The 16,800-nt window shown below is 48.9% G+C and overlaps 1 protein-coding gene, 1 long non-coding RNA gene and 2 pseudogenes across 2 annotated transcripts; 2 read left to right on the top strand and 2 right to left on the bottom strand.

Moving 5' to 3' along the window:
- The first annotated feature begins 1,517 nt into the window (after window positions 1-1,517).
- On the top strand, window positions 1,518-1,646 carry LOC149992204 (U4 spliceosomal RNA; annotated as a pseudogene).
- Window positions 1,647-4,278: 2,632 nt separating this feature from the next.
- Window positions 4,279-4,379, top strand: LOC149992203 (U6 spliceosomal RNA; annotated as a pseudogene).
- Window positions 4,380-4,397: 18 nt separating this feature from the next.
- Window positions 4,398-11,236, bottom strand: LOC149992202 (uncharacterized). The gene is made up of 2 exons (XR_016508450.1): window positions 11,067-11,236; window positions 4,398-5,549 (listed from the first exon to the last, which is right to left on the bottom strand). It is a non-coding gene; the product is annotated as an uncharacterized LOC149992202 (long non-coding RNA).
- A 1,576-nt stretch (window positions 11,237-12,812) lies between these two features.
- PSMA4 (proteasome 20S subunit alpha 4) lies at window positions 12,813-16,800 on the bottom strand. Its single transcript, XM_090263594.1, has 7 exons — window positions 16,680-16,800; window positions 16,236-16,398; window positions 14,934-15,011; window positions 14,537-14,625; window positions 13,950-14,080; window positions 13,336-13,459; window positions 12,813-12,976 (listed from the first exon to the last, which is right to left on the bottom strand). The coding sequence occupies exons 1-7, from the start codon at window positions 16,783-16,785 to the stop codon at window positions 12,822-12,824; spliced, it is 846 nt and encodes a 281-aa protein (XP_090119720.1). The 5' UTR covers window positions 16,786-16,800; the 3' UTR covers window positions 12,813-12,821.

The raw sequence follows: 16,800 nt of genomic DNA, 5'->3' as shown, positions 1-16,800 counted from the left end.
AGTGATTCTCAAGGCGGCAGAGATGGTAAGGGGTAACAGGGGAACAATTTTGTTCCCTAAGGCACATTTGACAATATCTGGAGACATTTTTTGGTGGGTGCTACTGGCATCTTCTAAATAGAGGCCAGGGATGCTGCCACACAACTACAAAGCCCAGGACAGTCTCCTATAACAAAGAACTATCCAGTCCCAGAAGCTGAGAAACCCTGACCGAGAGGAAAACAAGTAAAAATAGTATCAAAAGTTCAGCCCTGGCCGAGTAGCTCAGTTGGTAGATAGAGCATTGTCTTGATACACCAAGGTTGCAGGTTCGATCTCTGGTCTCCAAGGCACATACAAGAATCAACCAATGAATTCATGAACAACAAATCTCTCTCTCAAAAATTCAGTCACAGAGCAGAAAAGAATCATTAAAAAAAAAATCTCTTCTGGCCCTTGCTGATGTGGCTCAGTGGATTGAGCACTGGCCTGAGAACTGAAAGGTCACCAGTTTCAGTCCCAGTCAGGGCACAGGCCTGAGTTGTGGGCTGGGTCCCCAATTGCAGATGCATAAGAGGCAACAGATTGATGTATATCCCTCACACATCAGGGTCTCTCTCCCTTTCTCCCTCCCGTCCCATCTCTCTAAAATAAATAAATAAATAAATAAATAAATAAATAAATAAATAAATAAATAAATAAATAAATCTCTTCTATCTTATTGTCATTATAAAACTATACCTACACTGTTTTGGAGCACACATTTCTTTTTTAAAAAAATTATAAACTTTTGTCAAAAACCATTCCAATATTTATCATCTGTCACTGTCAAAATATGCTTAAAAGTACATCTGAAAGAATTTAATTCAATTTTTTAGGGGAGAAGAATAGTGCTATTTGAAGAAAAACATTCTGCACTGAAATTACAGCAGTAAAAACTTGCATTCTAATGATAAAAAATTACTTGCTACATCTAATTTGTAGATTAAAGGTTGGAAATAAAACCTATTCTGACAAATGACTCTAAACCTTTTTAAAGTTCCATTGACGGGCTATATTAATAAACTCTGGTACATCTGAAATGTATAAAGAGATACACAGATAAATAAAACCCTACTTTCCAGATGCTCACAGTCTAGCCAATAGGGCATATTTAGTATATGTAAATAAACCAAAATAGTTGTTAATTTCAAATTAAATTATGTGTAAAATTTATTTCCTTACATAAGGTATCTAGATACTCATTACAAAAGTAGAGATTACAGCTCCTTTGTGTTTCTGTTAGCTTCTGAAATATTAATAAAAATGACTAAACGTGAAGAAAAAAATCTTTCATAGTGCTTGTTTTCTATGAATTACGTTATTTTCCTTTCAATGAAACAGAACTCAGCCACTACATGTTCTAAAAATAAAGTTTCAACTATTTAAAATTTCACACAACTACACAGCTAAGAAATAGAACTGACTAGTGAGTATCTGATTCCATAAATCACTCTCCCGATCACAGCCAGATCAGTTTAAAAGACCTGTATTACTGTAGCTTTGCACAGTGGCAGTATTGTAGGCAATGAGGTTTATCCAAGGCACGATGATCACTAATTGAATAAATAAATAAATAACCTGTATTACCTTAATGTAACAGTTAATTATCTATTCTTTATTATAGGCTAAATTGCCTCCTGAGCCACCTTTCACGGCTATGTGAACTTCCACCAGCCAAATGGCTGCTGGCAGACTAGACGTTTCCTTTTCTGAAAGATTCGTTCACAGAAAACCATGAGGAAGAGCTATTATTTAAGACTCTAAGTTAAATATGAAGAAAATGTAAATATAAAAGTAATTATGATTGAAAGGACCTAAAAACAATCTACCATTACCTGCTCATTTTATTTACTTATTTCAATAATTTATTTATTTGTTTGTTTGTTTATTTTTAGAGAGAGGGGGAAGGAGAAAGAGAGGGAGAGAAACATCACTGTGTGGTTTCCTCTCACTCGCGACCCCAACTGTGCAACCTAGTCGTGTGCCCTGACTGGGAATCGAACCAGCGACACTTGGTTCGCAGGCCGGCGCTCAATCCACTGAGCCACAGCAGCCAGGGCAATATTTATTTTATTTTATTTTTTTAAGATTTAATTAATTTATTTTTAGAGAGAGGAGAAAGGAGGAAGAAAGAGAGGGAGAAAAACATCGATGTGTGGCTGCCTCTCACGTTCGCAACGGGGGACCTGGCCCGCAACCCAGGCCTGTGCCCTGACCGGGAATCGAACCGGCGCCCCTTTGGTTCACAAGCTAGAACCCAATCCAGTGAACCAACCACACCGGCCAGGGCCCGCACTTGCTGAGGCAGCTGACATTGCTACAGAGCCCTCAGCCTTCTCTGTCCCCGTGGGAAGCCCGCTGCTCTGCCCTGGGTGCCGAGCGGGACTTGGGTGCCACTGACCCGCCCAGCGCGGGAGGCCGCCCCGCATCCCGCGGCTTCCACACGCACGCACTTCTGGCCCCGGAGCATCTCTGACTGACAACGTTGACCCCGCCCCCCGCCCACCCCCCGCGAGGCCTGTCAGGGGACACGCGAAGTGGCCTTTTCCCTTCATTTCAGTGACCATCGGGGCACTTCCACCGACCCCTCACTCCACGCCCTCAGGGAGAAAGCGCAGCCGTCCTCCCGGCGCCCACAGCCCCGCCACCAGCCTCACCTCCGCGCGCGCTGCCCCCCTCGCCGGCCGGACCCCGGCGCCCGGCGACCAGCGGGACGAGGAGGAGAAGGCGCAGGACCGCGGGCTGGGACCCCGGCGCCGCCATCGCCCCGGCAGCCGGCAGCCGCCTCACGACGGCCGCGCGGGAACGCGGACTCAGGATGGAGCCGCGAGCACCGGAGGAGCGGGCGCCGGTGAGGAGCCCAGGGCGCGAAAACCGAGGTGACAGGAGCTGCCTTGCCCGGCCCCGCCCAAGCCCCGCCCTCTGCTCTGGCCCCGCCCAAGCCCCGCCCTCTGCGCTGGCCCCGCCCACCCAAGGGCTTCTCGCGTGCTCAGCCCTGCCCCGTCCGCTCTGGCCCCGCCTCGCTTACTCAGAGCCCCGCCCCCGGACCCAACCCTTCTGCTTCCAGCTCTGGCCCCGCCTCCAGGCCCCCCCCCCCCCCCCGAAAGTGGCAAGTTCGATCCTGGAGTTGGGGCGGTCAGGAGGCCAGCGCCGCAGGCGCGTCCCATGGACCCTCCAGTAACCCTGGGCGAGCCCCTGCGTACCCAGGGCAACTGCCACTCATCGATGCCTGCACCGAGTGGACAAACCACCAGATAGAAAACCGCGACGGGCCCCCGGGTCACCCACCGCCAACGACCCCTCCCTACAGCCCGCGGCCTTGTGGGGCTCTGGGGGCCAAGCGACCCCACAGGAGGGTGGTCCCAGTCAGCCCGGCCACTGGGCTGGTACCCTCCGTGTGGGCCAGTGTCCTCATCCTTAAACCAAGCAGGTAACCGGGAGGACTGACCTTCATCCGGGCGGCACGCTGAGAGGACGTGCAGTGGCCTCAGATGGAAAAAGTCCCCTTCGTGTTGCCACCAATTAACATCTGTAAACACCATTCACTCCATCTGCCCCAGACACTGGTGACCCCACTGCTGACTGATGCTCACAGCACCAGGCCCGTCGCACACTCTGCTATGCCCTGTATTTCATCTCTTCCGTCCATAATTGATTAGGAAGCTTCATTTGGCTAAGGAATCAGGCAAATTACCTTTAAGCCTCAGTGGCAGAGCGTGTCGCTGGGTCTTCACAGAGAGTTTTATGGAGGTGACACCTCAGGCTCCCTGTGAGCAGAAATTTCACTCCAAGCTCCACTTCGCAAAACCTAGACCTGGTTGCAAATCTCGACAGTAAATATGGGTTGACTTTTCCCCTAGGTCCAGGTACAACAGGGGAAATAGAAAAAACCCATTGAAGTTAGTCTGCTTAACTGGATTTAAAGAAAGGGGCCACAGAAAAGGGACACAACATGATGGCAGGGTTTGTAACGACACTTCAGCACAGAAAAAAAAAGAGTACTTATTGTCCCCTGTTTCTACTTTTCTCCCAAGAATTTATGGGGCACACAGTTATGCAATTCCTCCTAACAGTGTCTGCAGAAAGCAGAGTGTTACTGAGCTTCTGCAGCTAGGAGACTGGGAACAGAGTGGCTGAATCACCACTGAAGGTCACAGTACCTGTCAGTGGGAAAACTAGAATGAAATGGCTGTCAGCTCAGCCACAGCCAGCATAACCGGACTCCTAGGCCTCCCCGGAGTGTTAAATCAACCATGAGTGCTCGCTTCTGTAGCAAACATACTAAAACTGGAATATACAGATTAGCATGGTCCCTGTGCAAGGATGACACACAAATTTGTGAATTGTTAAAAAAAAAAACACACAAACACACATACAAACCACCAGTTAGTATTTATATAACCTGTGAGAAACACTAGTTGTTGCTGTTTTTAAGTGAAAGGCAAGATGTGTAACTTGTCAGGCACATGAAAATCCAAGCAAATGATTACAGAATATAACAGGGGCACCTCGGATGGCTTTTCCTAGGCTACACCAATTACTCTCTGTTGCTGCACGTGGTGGTTGCACCTGCCTGGGATACAGGCATGTTCACATGGCTGGGAGACGCTGGCTGGACAAATGACACTGACAACTCTGCTGTTGCTGAGCCACCACCTACAGAAGTCCCCTAAAGCAACCAAACACACTTTCTTCTGAAGATCGTTTTTACTACACTTTCTTGTCTTCGCACGCCCTCCTGTGTCTTCCCTCCCCTAAGTATAGAAATCCACCCTTTTGGACCCATTTCAAATGCCACTTGCCCCCCAGCCACAGCTTTCTCCAAACTCCCAGACCCATTTATTCCTATTACAGCACTCATGTTGTGTCTGAGTTGGGTCCTCCACTCCCTCTGCCTGTGACTTGGTCACTGCTCTGTCCCCTCCTCTTACCGCTCTTGTCACATTCTGTAATTAGTTACCCTCCAGTGTGTCTAACTCCCCCGATGAAATTGAGCTCCGGCAGCTGCGTCTGTTATTCCTGGGCCTGGGCCCAGTATATTGAGCACACAATTGACGCTCAAAATGATTGCTGCATGAATAAGCGAATGTTAAATAGCGTGCCCAAGATCTCCAGGCTAGCGGGCTAGAAAATGGTGAGCAAAAATGCAAACCCAAGTGTCCTGCCTTCAAAAATTAAAGTTAATCTCTCTGCATGCCCCATCCCTGATCTGTAAAGTGGTGCCTTAGAACCTGCTGGGCCCCAGTGTTCTCTAGATGGTGGTTGTTAGCACTTGTGTGGCAATGACTCTCTGATGTGCTTTTGTAATTGCAAAACCCTTAAGCAAAGGCTAAATAAACAGCAGAAATCAAAAATAAACACTGTCATCTGTAAGTGGTGTGACCTAACGCGTTGTCTTTCATATCAACGTAGTTGTTGGCTCTTCTTTTTTATAACGGGGTCAACTGAGCTAAATTCAGAGCTGGGCAGTCTCCAAATCTTCCATTCAGCATTTCCATTATGGCTTGGTGATAAATTCTGCTGTAAGCCTGTAAGATGAAACTAAACCGAGAAGTTAATTAAAGATAAAAATGGATGTTGTCAATTTTACTGCTAAAATTAAATGCATTTTCACAGGTTAAAGGGAAAAAAGCAAGTATTGGTAGGATATTAAAATTCAATCCTTCAAAAGGAATGCTATAAAAGTAAAAGATCTGTTTCAGGGGCTAATTCTATGGCTGCCATCAAATGGAAAAGTACAGACATATTTTGAAGTAAAGAGCATTAAGAATAAAAATAATTGGTCATATTTTATTAGACTGTAATAACTAAATAGAGGTGTGTAAAATCACGTCACAAAAATAAAACCATTTCTAAACCTGAGCTGTCTCCATAGAATTTAATAATAGCATACATAGCACAGTGTCAGAGACTCAATTACCAACAGAAAAACACAAGTGAACAGGAAACAGCAACTCACTACAGAACAGAGTAATATTATGATGTATCCTGGACAAATATCAGTTCTTGTTAGAAATCAGTATTTTGTTTTCCATCATAAGAAAATAAGATCCTTACTAAAACGAAAGTTACAACTGAAAAAGCATTTCCACGACTTAAAACCGTTCCGTCCACCCCCTTCTTTGGCTGACTCCGCGGTGCAGCAACTGAGCGCAGCAGGTTCTGTAGACGCTGCGACACCGCCGCCTGGTGGTCAGGTGAGGGACGCACACGCGACTTGACACAGGTGGAGACCTAGGCATCAGGGCTGGAGGGGAAAATCAGAAAAGCCCCTTTTTGAAAAAAACCAACGCAGAAAAGGAGCCCAAATGAGACACGGTAGAGGCAGAAAGAGGGATGAGACCCTGCGGGTCCAAGAGGAAGAACTGGGGAGACCTCATCTCCTGGACTCCTCCCCAGGGGTCACTCACCTCTAGGCACACAGGCCTCCTCGCTGCTCCGCAAACACACAGGCACACGCCAGCCTCGGGGCCTTTGCACTCGCGACAGTTCCCCGGCCTGACACACCCTCCCCGGGGTAGTCCCACGGCCCGGCCGCTTCTCGGGGACACCTTTCCAGACCATCCTATTCAGACCCCAGCACGCCCTATGCTCCTTCCCAGTGTATTCTTCTCCAAGCTTACCAACACCCAAGGAGCCGAGGCACAGGCTTGAATCTCTGTGAAGCTGCTACGTAGAAAAAAATACCGAGGCCACAGCTAGAACGGCAGCTTCGTAAAGCTTGGACGTACACTCTGCGTCCCTAGAGTGCCGCCGCCGCCGCCGGGCGTCCCTAGAGTCGCGGAGAGGACAGAAGAAGAAATAGCTTAGCGGACGGCCCCCGAGCGATTTGACCTACAGAGGAGGATGGCATTGAATACAGAATGACATGCACACCTACCACACCCACTAACTGAGATATGGCGAGGCCAAACTGGATTTTTATCTTGTCATTCGTGGGTGTTCCACAGGACGGACCCATCTTTCGTCGCCTCGAAATCAATCCTTAAACAAGCCATCCTCATGTTTTGCAATAAAGAACGGTTCAGCTAATCCTGTCTAACAAATTTTTAAAAGTTAGCGTACCGGCTTCTCTCCTACAAATAACTTTTAAAAGTTCGTCATCATTAGTGAACCAAACTATTAGTTAGGCTATTATTAATAGTACTTTTAAGATGAAATATTAATACAATTCTTTGTGATCAATAAGGAACACTCCAGTTCAGATATGTTTTTAAGTTGAATCAGAGGACTCTCATGGAAATAGGCAGAGTTCCCTAAGAAGCACTCGGTACTTAGTACAGACTTATTTAACTTCCGAGTAACAGAAGCCTTTAAATGACCAGTTAGGGGGTTGCTTGACACACAATTTCAAGCCTAGCAAACATGTAGGGAAGTAAAATAAACGTATCAACGGTAGATGTAAAATAAACGTGCTTTAATTTCCATGTTTTTAGAAAAGATTTTATTGATGTATTTTTAGAGGGGAAGTGGGGAGAAATAGAGGGGGAGAAACATGAGTGTGTGGTCACTTCTCATGCACCCACACTGAATGGGGACCTGGCCTGCAACCCAGGCCTGTGCCCTGACTGGGAATCGAACCAGCAACCCTTTAGTTCACTCAATCCACGGAGCCACACCAGCCAGACATACATGATTTTAATATACAAAGATATACGAAGTACATAGTAGGTGCTCACTTTGTTGAATGCATACACGAATGAATACATGAGTCCATACCATCTGACAATTCCCTTTTCTTTCCAATATTCGGAGTTTCATCGTCGGTCGCGAAACAACTTTCACCTAGCTGCAGAAATTTGCTACTAAGGATGATGAGGCATTAGCCTGCGCTTCTTAAAATCGGAGACCTAGTCTTACTCAGATTTGAGTATGAAGAGAGGGGATAACAGCACGCTGGTTAAGAACACAGGATTTTCAGGTGGACGGCTTGGGTTCCTTCCAGCCTCTAACACCTGCTGTCTGACCTGAAAGCAAGTTACCTCCTTCTCTGCATATCAGTTTTGCCTTCTGTAAAACTGACCACGGTGAGGATGAAATAAAACTGTGCATGGAAGTGCCAGCACGGGGTCATTCTGATTATTCCACAAATGACTACTAGAGTAATGGTAACCGATAGACCTCCAAAGACACAAATACACAGAAGTATTGCAACAAAAGCAGTCACTGCCTGCAGAGCTACTGATTCTGCCTGAAACCTCCCGGAGGGCCACTAAAGGTCGTTTCCCTACAGATCACCCGAGGAACGGAACCTTGCAAAATACGAGGGAAGAGCTTGTCTGTGGAACTGGGCACTCTCTGCACAGTACAATGACAGTTCAATAAGAAGCTTCCCCAGAGTCTACACCCTTTAAAGCTAATAATGATAATTAGAAGAGCAACCTACTAATAGCACACAGATGACATATTTCAAAAAAAAAAAAAAGTGAAGGGGTTCAAGCAGTGACGCACACTAAAAACAGTATAAGAACAAAAATAAGAAGGTATTGGGCCGATAGTTAAAAATACAAACAACACGGGAGAAAAACTGGGACAACCGTAAAAGAACAACAATTTAAAACAAGACCAAAAAATTGCCAATAACAAGAGACAAAGTAAACTGGATACATAAAAGGTATAAATAAGGAAAATGACATTAACACTCTGAGAGACTTAAGTTTTGGCTGTACAAATTCAATTTTAACTTTGAATATCATTTCTCTAGTACTGTCTCAAATTTGGGGGGTTAGAAGAATGATTTACCTAAAAAAATTTGGTGATTAAGGAAGGACAAAGGACTGCAAAGCTGAAAACCTTATTTTGAATACTTGGCACCACCACTCGTTTAGCTGTGAACCTGCACATGCCACAATATCCTAACCTACATCAATATGGATATCTATTGGCACAATGTCAATAATCGTTAAAAGTGTATGGCAAGAACTCTTCAAGTCATTATATTTGAATATTTTATGTATGTTTGAATTTTTTAATTCTAGAAAATTAATAAGAAAGAATAACTTCTGCTTTGCTGCCTCACTGTTGTGCAGAGAAAATTAAATAAGCTACATTATCTTACTAAGTCAGGTAGTATCTAGGTAGTTTGCCATTCTTTTTTTTTTTTTTTTACCCCCGCTACGACTACTCACACTTAGTGTGCTGGGACAGACGTGCGCTCTGCACAGTCTCCCGCTGGCCTTACTCCTCGCTTTCGGGGTTCCTACAGCCACCCCGAAAGAGCACTGGGCCTGATGATGGGGTACATACGAAGCGTTTCTGGAAACCTGTTAGCTCTTCTGAAGCTCCATCCAGGAAGGCTGAGTCTATTAAAGATAGAAGCCTGTTAACCCTAGGCTCATTAACGCTAAACCTATCAACCCTGACCCTGGCCATGCAGCCCTATGCGTACAGTGGACTCGGTGAGCTTCCCTTCGCTGCAATCCCCAGAGTTCCCCACAGGAGGGCAGCACTGAGACAGACGGGGAGCCGCAGCGGGCAAGCACACCGACAGGTTGATGGAAGAGTTCCTCTGGAGCGCACAGGAGCAGGTGAAGCGCGTTTCGTTCAGTGGGCTTAAGTGGCTTCTTGGCAATCCCAGAGCCTGGCGTCTGAATCGAGAGGTGATGATTTGCACTTTCTAAAAAAGTCTGAGCACCATCAGATTAAGTAAATGTTGAGTTTACTATTGTAATTTGATACCGTAAACCTCTCCATAGAATTGCGGAGGACGTGTAAGACCTTCGGGAGCAGGACAGAGGACCCCGAAGTCCCGGGGCGGGGGTGGGGGGGGGCGGGGGGGGCAGGGAAGGGGACGCGGCAGTTCTTCGGGGGCGGGGACAGGGTGGCGGAAGACTCCCGGAAGCGAGGCGAGGCCGAACACCCGGAAGACCTTCGGGCTGGGACCAAGATGGCGGGGCAGGCTACGTAGACCTTTGGGGGTTGGGCCTCGGCTGCGTGAGACCTCCTAGGGCGGGAACAAGATGGCGGGTCCGCCGCAAGCGGAAGTCGCCCGGAAGTCCTCTGGGGTGGGACCGGGAGGGCGGAAGTGTCCCGGAAGTGCGGCGGAAGGTCAGACTTCCCGGAAGCGGCTCCTAAGTCCTCCAGGGGCGGGGACGAGGTGCCGGAACGCTATCGGAGGATGTGTAAGACCTTCGGGAGCAGGATAGAGGACCCCGAAGTTCCGGGGCGGGGGTGGGGCAGGGAAGGGGACGCGGCAGTTCTCCGGGGGCGGGGACAGGGTGGCGGAAGACTCCCGGAAGCAGGGCGAGGCCGAACACCCGGAAGACCTTTGGGGTGGGACCAAGATGGCGGACCTACCGGAAGCGGAACAGGGTGCGTAGACCTCCGGGGGTTGGGCCTCGGCTGCGTGAGACCTTTAAGGGCGGGAACAAGATGGCAGGTGTACCGGAAGCGGAAGTCACCCGGAAGTCCTTTGGGGTGGGACCAGGAGGGCGGAAATGTCCCGGAAGTGCGGCGGAAGGTCAGACTTCCCGGAAGTGGCTTCTAAGTCCTCCAGGGGCGGGGACGAGGTGCCGGCAGCCTATCGGAAGCAGGGCGGAGGACGTGTAAGACCTTCGGGAGCAGAATAGAGGACCCCGAAGTCCCACGGGGACAGGGAAGAGGACGGGGTAGTTCTTCGGGGGCGGGAGACACAGAGTGCAGAGAGGAGAGCATTCCAGAGAGGGTGAGGGACAGACAGAGGGCGGTCCAGAGGGGGGCGGGGGTCCAGGACAGAGCATCAGCAGCAAGGCAGTGGCGAGTTGCAGGTCAGAATGAAGAAAGTGGACTTTATTCTCAGGACGAGGGAAAGCAGGGGCTGATTCGGGTTTATATAGAACATACTATTTGTGTGTGTGTGTAGCGGGCTGGGGGGGGGGCGGTGTCCTCTTAAAGCCAAAGAATACGACAGTGCAAATACAAAATTGGGCATCAAATTGAAAATCAGAATGAGAAACCTCACCAAATTACCGCAGTGGTTCGATGAGCCGACATACCCGTAAGGCACCCCCCCCGCCGGCGTTTCCGGCATCACGAGACCTGAATCCCCAGATGGTAACTGCACACACCTTAAGGATGAAGTTTGCCACAGACGAGCTTCTGACTTGGCCCATGTCAAGCCCTGTTCCTCTCCCACTGTCCAGGAACTTCCAACGATGGTGACAACTTCTGTTCCTATGCCTTCCTGTCACTATACTGGGTATGCAGGCTCAGCGGGTGGGTGAGGAACACGTCCCGAGAGCCATGTCGACCCTGAGGTGAGTAACAATAACCTCACTACACATGGAAGTATCTGCGAACAAGTATGTTCCGCTGCAGAAACAGACGGTAGCGCTTATTAACTGCAGGTAGAAGACCTTACTTTTGCAGACTTTACAAAAAGCACGAGCACGGAACACATTGTGAGGGTCCCTTCCCAGGCCTCGGAAGTGAGGGGTCTTGAAGCTTAAGCTTCACCCACTTCGCAGCAGATCTGTGAAATTCTCGCATGGGGAACCGACGGAAGGGTTCAATGTGCTCTGAGGAGAGCTGGAGGGGACAAGTGTGGGAGGCTGGCACTGCGGCGGTGGCCCTGGAGCCTTCCTGGGCTGAGACCAGGGCCCCCGCCCACCCCCCCCTCCCAGGCTGCTTCACTGGTAGGGAAGCACTCAAGGTGATTCTAACACGCAGCCAACGGTGCCTCAGACATTTGTGTAGAGCTTGTTAAAACAGATGTCTGGGCTCTACTCCAACATTTGTCTTCATTCTGTGGGTCTGGGACGGGACACCAGGATCTGCACGGCTGTGGATTCGGCGCCGCTGCAGGTGAGAATGCCCCGCAGCGCCACGGTCAGAGGCCTCAAAGGAAGCGGCAGCAAACCTAAGCGGAGGCCCCCCCCGGCCCCCCAGCCAAGACCGACTGCTCTCATCTGCGGCCCCTTTTCGTCTGTGGCCATAATCTCTCCTGCACAGGACCTGCCACGCGCCGGCCGTGGGCCTGCCGTGGCGTCCGCGGCCGTCTTCCCCCCACCCATCTGGTCTGGGTTGGCTCAGCCCACGGTCATTCTTAAACCAACCGCTGGAGACGGAGAGAGGGCACACCTGGCTACCCCGAGGGATGTGCCACCTGGGGCAGAGGAACAGACAAACGCATTGTAAGAACCGTAGGTAAGGGGAAAGGTGAACTCGAGTTCTCTCTCGGGAGTAGAGGGGGGGAGAGAAATGGGATCTGAGGGATCCAGAGGTGCTCAGAAGCACTAATGACTGATTACTGTAGCGGGTGCAGGGCTTGCACTGTAAACAGGCCTTTCACATTTTATTGTAGCGATTTGTGTGAACACGTATGTGTATACATGTGCACGCACGCATGCACTTCCAGTCCTAGGAAGAGCCATCGATGTCGATGGCTGGCAACAGGTACAAGAATGTGATTCCCACAGAGGCCGAGGGCCACGGGTTCTCCAAGACGGTAGGGACACAGCAAGGGAGGCCTTCAGGGCACAAGTCCCATCTTTCCCTGCTGATGACACTCGCACCCACCAACTTTAGCCTCTTGTGTCCCGGCACCTCCAGGGCTGCCCCAGGACACTGAAGCATGAAGGATCACAGACCCACTAACCCCGGTGAACAACAGTGACTTCTACAGACAATTCTCCTTCGCCGTTTCCATTCTTACCGAGTTTTATTCCCAGAAAAAGGGGGAGGGGGGTAAAAAAGGTCCATGAAGAGCAGTCACCGCTCAACTTACAGAAAGATGAGGGCCCGATCAGATGCTACCATCCCTCTTCCCCACCGTCCGGCTGAAATGGGGCTCCAAAGATTTATAAAACCCCCAATTCTGTCTTCTATTTATCCTTTTCTTTTTGTTCTTTTTCTTTCTTCTCACGCTCAGCCTTAGCTTCTTCTTCCTCGTGTTTTTTGATCAGCTGTTCCACTTCCTTCTGTTTGAGGACTCTGATGACCGTCTTTCCATTCTCTCTGGTCAGCGTGGCAATTTCCACTGGGAGCAAACACACACACACGCACGGCTGCGTTACGGGGCGCACTCAGCACGCACAGGCGATCCATTCAACCTCTCCCCCCGTCAGCCTTCGCTCACCACCCCTTTGTGTTTGGTGCTTAATATGATTCACGGATACTTTTATGAACGTTTCTACGTCAACAATCTTTCTTCTCCTCACCCATTCCAACCTTCTAAGCTGCTGTTTTGTCCCTTCCTTGGAAAAAGTCACACGAGCCAAGTGCCTGAGCCAACCCGCTGTAAGCTGTGCTGAGCAGAAGGAACCGCAATTTCCTCGTAGGAACCTCTCCGACACGGTCCAGGAAACTGAGCAAATCGGAGGAGGGGACATAACCTACCCTTTTCAGCAGAGAGCTTGCTCACGTCCATGGTCTTGTTGAGGACTTTGATAGCTAAAGCAAGTGCTGACTTCAGGGTCATTTCCCCTTCTTTGTAGTCTTGTTTTAACATAGACACAGCTGCCTACGAAGCAGAAATAATCATCAAAAAGAATGTCCTTTAAATGTCTGCATTTTTCAGGAACGTGGACTGGGCAGAAGACTGATGCCTGAATTATTATTAGCATGTAACCAATGTAAGCAATTATGATGGGGGGGCGGGGTGACATGGGATGGGGTGGAGGGGGAGTGTCGATGCTCTGTGAATGGAATCTTTAACCCGGGGCCTCAGACCTCCAAGACTTTGTGATAGAATTCAAGGGGATTATCAACCAGGATATGAAAAAAACTATCTTATTTCAACAACTTGTCATTGAAAATTAGTATTTCCTTTAGTTACAAATGTAAGCAATAAACCCCAGTGGTATTAGCAGAACCTGCGACTGCATCACCAATAGCAATCACAGATACTAAAGTTGTTGCAGCTATCTTAAAATACCGTTTACATTCATCGCCGTTGCAAAATCACGTTAGGTACCTATTGCTAGGTTTCACAGCAACACGAAAATACTCACGGCGCTGTTATTTCCAATGCATGTGGCCTTCCATCCCCCGTAATTTCCGCTTGGGTCGCTCTGATAGAGCTGAAAGCCGTAATGCTTATCCCAGCCAATGTACAGCAGCGAGACGCCAAAGGGACGTTTCCCTTTAACCAAGAAAGAGGACCATCAAGCACATCAGCCGCCCAAATGCAGTATCGCTACAGTCACTCGAGCTCCCCGAACGTAGCTGAAGCACCTATCTGTGAAGCCAAGCATTCGTAAGTGGCTCTGTTCTGGCCACCACAGACTAAGGCCCACCAAAACGTCCACTTGCTTCCGGGAGATGGGCACAGCCAGGAGATGGAATTAAGACCCAGAGGACCGCTACTCCGTGCTGAGTTTATTAAGTAAAAAGCAATCTGTTTCCAGATTTAAAAATGTTATTTCTGCCTCTCGATAGTCTATTAATAAAACATATGATAATACATATCATGGAAACCATGAAGCAGAAATGTACAAAAAGTTTTTACTTACTTTTCAATTTCTTTTTATCATCTCATAAAAAAATTACTTAGAAAATGTTTTCCCTTTCTGGAATAAATATGTCCCAGATTTCCTACCTCCAAACTGTGTGTACGCTTGTTTGATATCGCAGAGCGCTGTCACCAACTGCTCACAAGGAATTGGCTCCTGATACTGTAATAAATACCTAGGATGAAAACAGTGGCATAGTCATTTTTTCCTAAAACACAAAAATCTAAGCAAAACATATTCTGAACATAAACCTGCGCCATGGGGACATTAACAGTCACCTGTCATTTGAAAGGGAATCAGGGGAATGTCAACATCCTAACAATCTTATTACCATAACATTTTATAAGTTCGGGTTAAAAAAAAACAAAACAATTTTCAATTAATAAATCTGCGATGACTCTCATCTTTGCAAAAACGAGTTCTCCTTAGAGATATCAAACAAACTAACTTATAGATCATCAGTCAGACTCTCTCTGACCATACCTTTGGGCAATGAGCCTCAGTTCATTGGTCAGAACGTTAGCGTCAGAAGTTATGCCGGCCACACTGCAAGCCATGTCCCTGGAGGAAAAAAAATGTATTCGTGTGTCTGTAAGCAGAGCAGGTGTCTGAGAGGGCCTTTAAGAAGTATTTGCAAAGCCCCGAGTTCCATGATAAGTTTACCATGCTCGCGTCAATGCTCTGGTTTTCTTCTGAACAGACAGAAACTACAGAAGGTTTATCTTTGCGGGACAAACCTGACGTCGTTTATGACATGAAAGATACACAGCGCCCCCTCCAGTTCTTCGATAGGCGTATTCAGCGCCACGACGCCGAACAGGGCGAGAGAAGGAGCACTAGGAAGCTAAAGCAAGTCCCGAAAGGGTCCAGAAGCAAGACAGAGGTTTTGCCAGAGGGGAAGAAAAACTACCCCCACTCCTGGGTCATCGGTATTCTCACCTCCAAAGGCCTGGCTGGCCGGGGCAGAGGGAGGGGGCTCAGGGGCTAGGCTCCCAGGAAAGGCGCCTTTCCTTTCTTTGCTGCCGCTCCCCGAGGGCTGCGCTGGCTCCCCTAGAGCTGGCACCCTCTGTCACCTGCTGTCACTACACCTCCGCAAGCCTGCCGGCTGCCGAGCGGCCCGTGGCCCGGCGGTGACTCTGGAGGGATGACGCTTCCTTGGACACGCATCCAAAGGCCCTAGAACCGGCACCCGCCTCGTCCCCCCACTCAGGGGGGAAGTCTCTGACGGGCAAACCCAGTGCCCCGCCGGCTAGGAGTCCCGCACGCCCAACGACGCGAAACTGACGGGGCCCATCTAAACTGTTCCCAGACCTCCAGGGGTAAGATTCGGGACACTTCCACACAATTCCCGAGTAGCCGTTCTGAACACTCGGGGAGCCTGCCACGTGTCAGACCCTGCGCCAGTGTATTTCACTCGTGTTACTCTAGTTCATTAAACGGCCACCACCACTCGAGGCGGCACCGAAGCCCAGAGAAGGAAAGCAACGGGTGCGAGGTCACACAGACTTAACCCAGATCTGCACACCTACCACGCCTGTACTCCGAACGGTATAGAGTAGTTTCTCCGCCTAGGGCTTGGCCCTGCACGTCAAAAGAATAACGCATCGTCCTAAGCCTCAAGGAAGTTTCAAATAAGAATCAAAAGTGTCCACCGGTAAAGGCACAATAACAAGCGTTCGCTTCAAGTTTACTACGGCACACGGGCCAGCCCTCCCGAAATACGTGCGATCCTACGTATGTGAGCACGTGAGATATTGAAACCCTCTCCCCTGTGAGCTCACTTACTCATTGAGCTTATAAATTTTTTCAGAGAAAAAAACTTCATCAAGCAGCTTGTGGATGTTGCGTCGCTCTGCTGCAAGCAAAACACCGTCGTTCGCTAAAATCCCCAAACAGGTGCCTGCATGCCCGATGGCCTCCATGGCGTATTCAACCTGGTACAAGCGACCTGCAAAACACAAGCGGTGAGAAACCGAGACTCCCTTCTGGGTGCTTGCACCACTGGGCCAAGAGAGTCAGCGGGAACCCTGACAGGCTCTACCCTCGAGTCCCTCTCTCGTTCTCTCGTGCTGCACGTGATCGACCTGGTGACCATAATGACATCAAAACACAAGAGAGCGTGAACTATACAAAAAGTGTCTCGATTTCCACCCCCCCACCCCCCACCCCCCCAAAAAAGTCAAGCACTTAAAAATACTTTTGAGACAGATTCTACAATTCCTATTTTACCTTCTGGAGAAAATATAGTGGTCCTGGAGTCATATCTTCGAGACTGCAAAGGAAAAATATACCCATGACTCCCGTCCACTGAAAGTAACTCCTGCGTAAAACACATCCTGGCACCCAGAGT

Source organism: Furipterus horrens, unplaced genomic scaffold (assembly GCF_987537825.1).
Source record: "Furipterus horrens unplaced genomic scaffold, mFurHor1.1.pri manual_scaffold_16, whole genome shotgun sequence".
NCBI classification, from domain to species: Eukaryota; Metazoa; Chordata; class Mammalia; order Chiroptera; family Furipteridae; genus Furipterus; species Furipterus horrens.
Note: the sequence above shows the minus strand (reverse complement) of the source record. Positions and strands in the feature narration are given on the sequence as shown.

Bases quoted from the DNA above. Each gene is read 5' to 3' on its own strand.
- PSMA4 (XM_090263594.1), bottom strand. From the start codon at position 16,785: ATGTGTTTTACGCAGGAGTTACTTTCAGTGGACGGGAGTCATGGGTAT. The intron at 16,399-16,679 runs GTAAAATAGGAA...TGTGTTTTGCAG, and splicing joins CACTATATTTTCTCCAGAAG to GTCGCTTGTACCAGGTTGAA. The intron at 13,460-13,949 runs GTGAGTATTTTC...TCTGCTTCGTAG, and splicing joins GCATTGGAAATAACAGCGCC to GCAGCTGTGTCTATGTTAAA.